This window comes from Trachemys scripta, chromosome 2 (genome assembly GCF_013100865.1).
Source record: "Trachemys scripta elegans isolate TJP31775 chromosome 2, CAS_Tse_1.0, whole genome shotgun sequence".
Taxonomy (NCBI): domain Eukaryota; kingdom Metazoa; phylum Chordata; order Testudines; family Emydidae; genus Trachemys; species Trachemys scripta.
The window spans coordinates 8261486-8271557 of record NC_048299.1 but is presented as its reverse complement, the minus strand read 5'-3'; the positions used below and the strand labels follow the sequence as shown (position 1 = coordinate 8271557).

The following is a 10072-nucleotide window of genomic DNA, read 5'->3' as shown; positions in this document are numbered from 1 at the left end:
TTCATTCATAAAACCAGTTACCCCAATAACTGGCTAATTGACAATTAAGATGCTTGTTAAGAGTCACAGCATTCAACCAGTTGCCCTTGTAAGTTTCACTGTCAATCCAATTCCTGCTTAAATCACTGAGACTTGCACCGTTTCAGTATTGTAACTTCTGTTCATTGCTTGCCATTCATTACACTTGTCTATATTGTAACTTCTGTCACTGTTTGCCATACTGTAATTCAAACCCCATTTTAAAACGCTTACTCCATTTTGCAAACCCTGCTGCAACCTTCATTGTTGCAAACCCTGCTGCAATCTTATTAGTTTAGTTCAGATGTGTGAATGAGGTATGTATGGATGATGGACTCAACCTCCAGCCCCAGCCTGTCCTGATAAAATAGAGTTCAAACACCAATGGCGGAAGATGCAGACAACAGCCCTAACAAAGTGAGAAGAGTCCACCCTAAAAAGAAAAGAACAAAGGTACAATAGAAGGAAGATCAAAGCCAGGACCGAGGTTGAAAGTCACGACAGGTGATCAATCACACCGAACCCAGAGGCAGCGTGATGCAGCAAGACCTATGGACTCTGGATTCAACCTAAAGCCTACAAAAAGGATGGGTGAGATGGAAAACTTCGGAGGGTAACGTTCTGCTGCCAACATGGAAGGGCATCGGTGCATGCCCAACAGAGACCCAGCTCGTCCTTGTGCCCGGCTTTCCTGGCCAGTTACCGCCAGAAGCTACGAACCCAAGCTGCAAACTCAAGCCATTCAAGCTGCAAACTCAAGCCATTCAAGCTACGTTCAGGACTGGTAACTATGCAGCAGCAGAACATCTGGGGTGTGTGTGTGTGTGTGTGGTGTAGGTATTAGTTACTGGTTATAAATCAAATTGTGTCATAATAAATGTGACATCTTTGTCTTGCCCCCTGAAACGATCCTGTGTAGTTCTGTCTGCATAACGCCTCCAGCTTTACCCCCAGAGCTTTGTCCAAGCTGGTCATTCAGAGAACTAATTAGTGACTGCTAATTATTAATAATTATTAAATGCATTGGATTTAAATGGGGCTCAGTGGGCCCCTGTGCAGGCAGAGTGAGGATGGGACTTGAAAGGGGTTTGGAACCAGTGCAAGTTCTGGGTGTGTGGTTCCTGAGTTAGGGCTGCGTGCTCTAATCCTAACGCTAATTCCGAGCATCCAGCCAGTGTTTTTCACCGGTAGCAATTCCCAGTCCTTCACCAAGAGGATTTGCAATGTTGTTGCAGGTGCCGGTGGTGTTTGAGGACGTGGCGGTCTATTTCTCGCCGGAGGAATGGGCGGAGTTAGCCAAATGGCAGAGGGAGCTGTACCGGGACGTGATGAAGGAGAATTACGAGCTGGTGGCTTCATTGGGTGAGGCTCCTTTCCCACTCTTCTCTCAGGGCCGGGGGTCTGGGACAGAGCCAGGAGATGTCAGAACAGGTCAGCGCACATTTCACTGAGGCTGAGAAGAATCTCAGACCCTGGAAATGCTGTGCTCTGACGCCCCCTCTCCCCCCGAGGGCTCTTGGCCCCGTAGCTAGAAGGGTTTATGTTGGTGTGACAATGCGGTTCTGGCGGAACCCAACTGAGAGTGCCAACTCAGGACAAATTGCTCAAACAGGGCAGTTACAGCCCAAGGCTGGGGTTTCTCCACCTCTAAGGCGAACCAAACCAGCCAGACTAGGAGGACTTCGGTCTCACCCCACTGGCTAACTGCAAGTCTCACAAGCAATCTCCTTAGACACTCCAGTTTCCCAGTATCACCACCAGTGCCACTTGTTATGGGGACAAATGGTTATGAAAACCAATACCCAAATAAAAGAAAAAAGGTTCTCCTGATCCCAAAGGACCAAGCCCCAGACCCAGGTCAATATACAAATCAGATCTTTCCCACAAATCACGCTGTTGCCAATCCTTTAGAATCTAAAATCTAAAGGTTTATTCATAAAAGGAAAAAGATAGAGATGAGAGTTAGAATTGGTTAAATGGAATCAATTACATACAGTAATGGCAAAGTTCTTGGTTCAGGCTTGCAGCAGCGATGGAATAAACTGCAGGTTCAAATCAAGTCTCTGGAATACATCCCCCGCTGGGATGGGTCCTCAGTCCTTTGTTCAGAGCTTCAGTGTAGCAAAGTTCCTCCAGAGGTAAGAAGCAGGATTGAAGACAAGATGGAGATGAGGCATCAGCCTTATATAGTCTTTTCCAGGTGTAAGAACACCTCTTTGTTCTTACTGTGGAAAATTACAGCAAAATGGAGTCTGGAGTCACATGGGCCAGTCCCTGCATACTTTGCTGAGTCTCAAGGCATATTTGCCTTCTCTCAATGAGACCATTGTATAGCTGATGGTCCTTAATGGGCCATCAAGCAGGCTAGGCAGAGCTAATCTCAGCTTGTCTGGGATGTCACCCAGAAGCATAGCATAAGTTTGCCATACAGACAGTATAGAGCCAATATTCATAACTTCAACTACATCACTGATACACACATATAGACAGCATAATCCTAACCAGTAAACCATAACCTTGTCTTAGACACCTCATTTGACCCCCTTTATACAAGATTTGGTGCCACTACAGGACCTTGGTTGCAACAATGATCTATATGGCCCCGGTTTATGTCAATAACGTCACAGTTGGACAGCAGAGATTCTCAGGGTTCTGTGCTTACTTGCTGGGCTGCTTGTGGAGTAAAGGTCCTACAGAATCAGGCCCACAGACCTGATCACAAACTGCTCTTCATAAGCCAGGGTGAACCCACAGCCAGGAAACCTACTCCTCCCGAGTTCGTCACTCACCAGGCTGCAATTCTCTGCCCCCTGCACAGGGCATCCTGGTGTCAAACCCGAGATCATCTGCCAGATGGAGCGAGGGGAAGAGCCTTGTGTGGAGGGTCCCTGGGGCTGGGAAGAGAGAAGCACAACCCAGAAACCCTGCTCAGGTGAGTCATGAAAATGCCAAGAGCTGGGGGAGATGGAGGGATGGGCTCAAAGCCCAGGGAAATCGCTCCGGGTCAAAGAATGTTTCAAACAATGGCTGGCTTTCCCGGGCCCTGGATGCAGCTGTGACCACTTGTAGGTGACATTGGAGAAGGGCAGGGAAGATGGCAAGGGGTCTGAGCAGGTTAGGGAGAGCTGTCAAAACTGGGTTATTCCTATGGGAAGAGTTAAAGGGGAGTAAGGCCTTGTCTACACTACAAAATTAAGTCGACTTAATTTACGTCAATGTACAGCCGTCGCAGGACTTAAACCACTGTTGTGTGTCCACACTACGCTCCGTGTGTCGGCAGTGTGCATCCACACTAGCAGTGCTTGCATCGACACAGAGAGCAGTGCACTGTGGGTGGCTATCCCACTGTGCAACTCACCACCATCTAGTGCGCGGTGTTCTGGGAAGGGTTTGCAATGCCTCATGGGCAAGGAACAGTCACGCAGGGGCGAGTTACAATACGAGTTCAGCATCCCATGATGCAGTTTTCTCCATCCCGTCATTCCACGGGTATCCTGTTATGTTTCACACTTTTTTCCGGCAAGCCTGTGCGTCCGCCATCTCCGTGAGAATCCTGGATCCTGCGCTGCTCTTCAGTGTTGTGCTGAGTGTTATGAACACAACACGGCTGATCCTGCAGTAGTTCCAGAGCTGCGAGGAGTATGACAGTTCTTTGCAGGCTGCCTTGCTGTGTGCCGTGGAAAGAAACAATTCAAGATTGCTGTTGGCATTTACCGAGCAACTGCACACAGTAGATTGCCGGTTCTGGACCCGAGAAACAAGCAGTGGCTGGTGGGATTGCATTGTTATGCAGATGTGGGATGACGAGCAATGGCTGCAGAACTTTTGGATGTGCAAGGCCACGTTCCTGGAACTGTGTGCGGAGCTCGCCCCAGCCCTCCAGCTCAGGGACACCAAAATGAGAGCGGCACTCACGGTGGAAAAGTGAGTGGCGATCACTGTGTGGAAGCTTGCAACGCCAGATTGCTACCCATCAGTCGGGAATTGCTTGGGAGTTGGGAAATGCACCATGGGTGTTGCTGTGATGTAAGCGTCTGGGGCCATTAATCATATCCTGCTACAAAGGACAGTGACTCTGGGCAATGTGCAGGAAATAGTGGATGGTTTTGCAGCAATGGGGTTCCCAAACTGAAGGGGGCCATCGATGGCCCATACATCCCTATCTTGGTCCCAGACCACCTTGCGACGGAGTACATCACAGAAAGGGATCCTTTTCCATGGTATTACAAGTGCTGGTGGATCACCGGGGTTCTTTCACCGGCATCAACGCAGGCTGGTCAGGGAAGGTGCATGACGCACACCTCTTTAGGAACACAGACTTGTGCAGAAGAAGGCTTCAAGCAGGGACTTTTTTCCCAGACCAGACGATTACCATTGAGGATGTGGAAATGCCAATAGTGATCCTGGGAGACCCAGCCTACGCCTTACTACCGTGGCTCATGAAGCCATACGCTGGCCACCTCGACAGCAGCAAAGAGTGCTTCAACAACAGGCGTGGCAGGTGCAGAATGACTGTTGAATGTGCCTTTGGCCATTTTTACTGTTTACTCTCGAGATTAAACCTCAGTGAAGACCATATCCCCATGGTCATAGCTGCCCATTGCTTCCTGTTCTATCCCTAGAGACTAAGGTGAATAAGTTTTCTCCCTCCTCCTTATGACACCCTTTTAGATACCTGAAAACTGCTATCATGTCCCCTCTCCGTCTTCTCTCTTCCAAACTAAACAAACCCAATTCTTTCAGCCTTCCTTCATAGGTCATGTTCTCTAGACCTTTAATCATTCTTGTTGCTCTTCTCTGAACCCTCTCTAATTTCTCCACATATTTCTTGAAATGCGGTGCCCAGAACTGGACACAATTCTCCAGCTGAGGCCTAACCAGAGCAGAGTAGAGCGGAAGAATGACTTCTCGTGTCTTGCTCACAACACACCTGTTAATGCATCCCAGAATCATGTTGGCTTTTTTTGCAACAGCATCACACTGTTGACTCATATTTAGTTTGTGGTCCACTATAACCCCTAGATCCCTTTCTGCCATACTCCTTCCTAGACAGTCTCTTCCCATTCTGTATGTGTGAAATTGATTTTTCCTTCCTAAGTGGAGCACTTTGCATTTGTCTTTGTTAAACTTCATCCTGTTTAACTCAGACCATTTCTCCAATTTGTCCAGATCATTTTGAATTATGACCCTGTCCTCCAAAGCAGTTGCAATCCCTCCCAGTTTGGTATCATCTGCAAACTTAATAAGCGTACTTTCTATGCCAATATCTAAGTCGTTAATGAAGATATTGAACAGAGCCGGTCCCAAAACAGACCCCTGCAGAACCCCACTTGTTATGCCTTTCCAGCAGGATTGGGAACAATTAATAACTACTCTCTGAGTACGGTTATCCAGCCAGATATGCACCCACCTTATAGTAGCCCCATCTAAGTTGTATTTGCCTAGTTTATCGATAAGAATATAATGCGAGACCGTATCAAATGCCTTACTAAAGTCTAGGTATACCACATCCACCGCTTCACCCTTATCCACAAGGCTCGTTATCCTATCAAAGAAAGCTATCAGATTGGTTTGACATGATTTGTTCTTTACAAATCCATGCTGGCTATTCCCTATCACCTTACTACCTTCCAAGTGTTTGCAGATGATTTCCTTAATTACTTGCTCCATTATCTTCCCTGGCACAGAAGTTAAACTAACTGGTCTGTAGTTTCTTGGGTTGTTTTTATTTCCCTTTTTATAGATGGGCACTAGATTTGCCCTTTTCACGCGGCACTACCGTGTGTCCCTATCATAGTCCTTCTTCATGCCCCGAGCAATCTGGTCGTAGATATCAAAGTTCTTACAACTGGATCGGAGCTGTGCCTACACAGCCTCCTCTCTCCTCAGACCCAGGAGATCCTCATCTGCCGTGTACTCCAGGCAGGAGTGTGTTTGCCGGGTGGAGTTGGCACGGTCAGCTGGGCAGTTGGTACGTGAGCTATCCAGACCAAGCAAATAGGAAATGGAATTTCAAAAATTCTCAGGGCTTTAAAGGGGAGGGGTAGATACCTGTGTACCTGGCTGCCGGGCAGTGGAGTTCAAAACTGACCAGAACGGCCCTGATAGGACACTTCCTGGAGACCATTAAAGTCAACGTAGGCAACACAATGTCTATGCTGCCACTGTGTTGCCCTAAGCACTGTGCGTCTCGTGGAGGTGGATTTATTAGGTTGGCGTAGCAGAGTTAAAGCGGCAGGAGGAATATTGTGGGGTAGACACTTACACAGTTAGGTCGAAACAAGCTGCCTTACGTCGACCTAACTCCGTAGTGTAGATCAGGCCTAAGACTGTGATGGGTCTGGTGAGAGGCAGCCAGCCCCTCTGTCCCTACCTAGGTTCTTTCCATGCTCTGGTTCAATCCCTCGTGACTTCCCTGCACTCGGCCTATCCGAGCAATCTCGCTGTTTCACAATCAACCTAAACTGAGAGTCTCGCCAGCCCAGAGCAAAGACTGTTCACAAACACTGCCGAGTATTCCAGGGGGCTTTGAAACGTGTCTAGAGCCCTCTGCTCTCAAGTGCAGATGGCTGCGTTTTGGAGTCATTCATGCATTGCTGCATGGCTGACACCAGGGACCTCCATAGTACCGAGAGCTTGAGCTAAAGAGTCCGGCTCTTGACCCAGTGCTTGCAACAGCCTCACGTCCTCTGTGGGTCAGGTCCGGGGGGAGCGTGTAACATACTTACTGTGTGCAGTTCTGGGCTTCCATGTTTAAGAAGGATGAATTCAAACTGGAACAGGTTCAGAGAAGGGCTACTAGGATGATCCGAGGAATGGAAAACCTGTCTTATGAAAGGAGACTCAAAGAGCTTGGCTTGTTTAGCCTAACCAAAAGAAGGCTGAGGGGAGAGATGATTGCTCTCTATAAATATATCAGAGGGATAAATACCAGGGAGGGAGAGGAATTATTTAAGCTCAGTACCAATGTGGACACAAGAACAAATGGATATAAACTGGCCATCAGGAAGTTTAGACTTGAAATTAGACAAAGGTTTCTAACCATCAGAGGAGTGAAGTTCTGGAACAGCCTTCCAAGGGGAGCAGTGGGGGCAAAAGACATATCTGGCTTCAAGACTAAGCTTGATAAGTTTATGGATGGGATATGATGGGATAGCCTAATTCTGGCAATTAATTGATCTTTGACTATTAGCGGTAAATATGCCCAATGGCCTGTGATGGGATGTTAGATGGGGTGGGATCTGAGTTACTACAGAGAATTATTTCCTGGGTGCCTGGCTGGTGAGTCTTGCCCACATGCTCAGGGTTTAGCTGATCGCCATATTTGGGGTCTGGAAGGAATTTTCCTCCAGGGCAGATTGGCAGAGATCTGGGGGGTTTCGCCTTCCTCTGCAGCGTGGGGCACGGGTCACTTGCTGGAGGATTCTCTGCACCTTGAGGTCTTTAAACCATGATTTGAGGACTTCAGTGGCTCAGACACAGGTTTGATACAGGAGTGGGTGGGTGAGATTCTGTGGCCTGCGTTGTGCAGGGGGTCAGACTAGATGATCATAATGGTCCCTTCTGACCTTAAAGTCTATGATTCTATGGACTTCCTGAGCTGTCCATTGGGACCTGATCCCTTCGTTAGTCTGGTGGAGAAAGCAATGCTAACTTCCACCACGTGGGATCGCTGTGGAGACTATGCTGAGCTCAGCCTCATGGCAGCAATTCGTGTTCAGTCAAATGCAACACGAAGGCAGTCTTTTCCCACTGGCTGTGTCTTTGCCAATAGACACTCGAGGAAGCACTGAGACCTGCTTCTCTGCGGTTAGTGGAACCACTCCTTGAAGGGGGTAGCTTTCCAGGAGCTGAGGGCAGGGAGGCTTTTCCAAGAGACAGGTTGCTTGGGCTGCGGTTGGGAATGGAATGTGCTGAACATCAGGAGTTTCCCCTTGGTCACTAACTCAGGAGATAACGCCAGGGCTTTTCTCTCTGCAGCAGATGGTGTGATGAAGGATGACGATGAGGAAGGTTCTAGAACCCTGGATCTTCCCAAGACATCCCCAGAACAGACTGGAGGGGACCTCCACCAGCACTCAAGGAAAAAGCAAAGATACAAAAGTCAGAGCAAATCACAAAAGCAGCAGAGAAATATTATGCAGGAAAAACTCATGCCCCTCCTCAGGCCCCAGAGACGCAGAGCCAGCCGGCAGGGGCGGACACACCTGACTGCCCAGCAGGGAGAGCCCACAGGGAGGAAACCATTCTCGTGCCCGGAATGCGGAAGGAGCTGTATGACGAAGGGCAACCTCAAAATACACCAGCGAGTGCACACGGGGGAGGGGCTGTTTCCCTGCAGCCAGTGCGGGAAATGCTTCACCACCAAGGGCAACCTCAAAATGCACCAGCGCATGCACAGCGAGGAGCGGCCCTTCGTCTGCACCGAGTGCGGAAAGAGCTTCATCGCCCCGGGCAACCTCAAAATGCACCAGCGCCTGCACAGCGGGGAGAGGCTGTTCCTGTGCACTGAGTGTGGGAAACATTTCACCAGGAAAGACATCCTCAAACTGCACCAGAGGGTGCACACAGGGGAGCGGCCTTTCCAGTGCGCAGAGTGTGGGAAGAGCTTCACTCAGAAGGTGAATCTCCTGACCCACCAGCGGTGCCACACAGGGGAGCGCCCGTTCGCCTGCTGTCAGTGTGGGAAGAGCTTTGCCCAGAAGGGCACGCTCAACACGCACCAGAAAAGCCACGTGCGTGAGTGGCACTTTGCATGTGCTGAGTGCAAGGAGAGATTTGCCTCCAACAGGGACCTCACGATGCACCAGAGGATCCACACCAGGCAGCGCTCATACATGTGCAGCCAGTGTGGGAAATGCTTCACGCAGCCGGGCAACCTCCTGACGCACCAGCGAGTGCACACGGGGGAACGGCCGTTCACCTGCACCCAGTGCGAGAAAAGCTTCACCACTAAGGGCAACCTCAAAATGCACCAGTGGATCCACACGGGGGAGCGGCCCTTCACATGCACCGAGTGTGGAAAGGGCTTCACCGCCCAGGCCACCCTCAAAATGCACCAGCGCTTGCACAGCGGGGAGCTGCCCTTTGTGTGCACCGAGTGTGGCCAGGGCTTCGTTCAGAACGAATTTCTGAAACTGCACAAGAGGCTGCACACGGGAGAACATCAGTTCCCCTGCCCCGAATGCGGGAAGCACTTCATCAGCAAGGCCGTTCTGAAGGTGCACAGCAGGACACACGGCAGGGAGCAGCTGTTCCCGTGCACTGAGTGTGGGAAACGTTTCACCAGGAAAGACAACCTCAAACTGCACCAGAGGGTGCACATGGGGGAGCGGCCTTTCCAGTGCACGGAGTGTGGGAAGAGCTTCACTCAGAAGGTGAATCTCCTGACCCACCAGCGGCGCCACACGGGGGAGCGCCCATTCGCCTGCTGTCAGTGTGGGAAGAGCTTCGCCAAGAAGGGCACGCTCAACACGCACCAGAAAAGCCACGTGCGCGAGAAGCTCTTTGCATGTGCTGAGTGCAAGGAGAGATTTGCCTCCACCAGGGACCTCACGATGCACCAGAGGATCCACACCAGGCAGCGCTCATACGTGTGCAGCCAGTGTGGGAAATGCTTCACGCAGCCGGGCAATCTCCTGACGCACCAGCGAGTGCACACGGGGGAACGGCCGTTCACCTGCACCCAGTGCGAGAAGAGCTTCACCACCAAGAGCAACCTCAAAATGCACCAGCGGATCCACACGGGGGAGCGGCCCTTCACATGCACCGAGTGCGGGAAGCGCTTCACTGTCAAGGGGACGCTGCAAAAACACCAGAGTGTCCACACGAGGTGGAAGCAGCTCGTGTGTGCCAGCCCGAAGCTGGAAGGGCTTTCCCAGCCTGTACTCCAGCAAAACTCCCATTGACACAGGAATGATCACGCTGGATCAGACCCAAGGTCCTGCCAGCCCAGTGTCTGGCTCTGACAGTGAGCAGCACCAGATGCATCGGAGGAAGGTGTAAGAATTGCACACTAGGCAAATGTAGGATAATCTCTCCCCCCCCCCCCCCC

General features: G+C 50.4%; 1 protein-coding gene across 2 annotated transcripts in view; it reads left to right on the top strand.

Moving 5' to 3' along the window:
- The window catches only part of LOC117871955 (oocyte zinc finger protein XlCOF6-like), an 11208-nt gene that overhangs the window by 693 nt on the left and 443 nt on the right, over window positions 1-10072 (top strand). The window contains exons 2-4 of one of the 2 annotated variants that reach the window (XM_034759846.1): window positions 1254-1380; window positions 2837-2950; window positions 7999-9911. In XM_034759846.1, the coding sequence (XP_034615737.1) occupies window positions 1254-1380; window positions 2837-2950; window positions 7999-9911 (2154 nt within the window). Of the gene's footprint in view, window positions 1-1253; window positions 1381-2836; window positions 2951-7998; window positions 10067-10072 lie in introns of those variants that run through there. The other variant, XM_034759847.1, reaches the window with a different exon arrangement.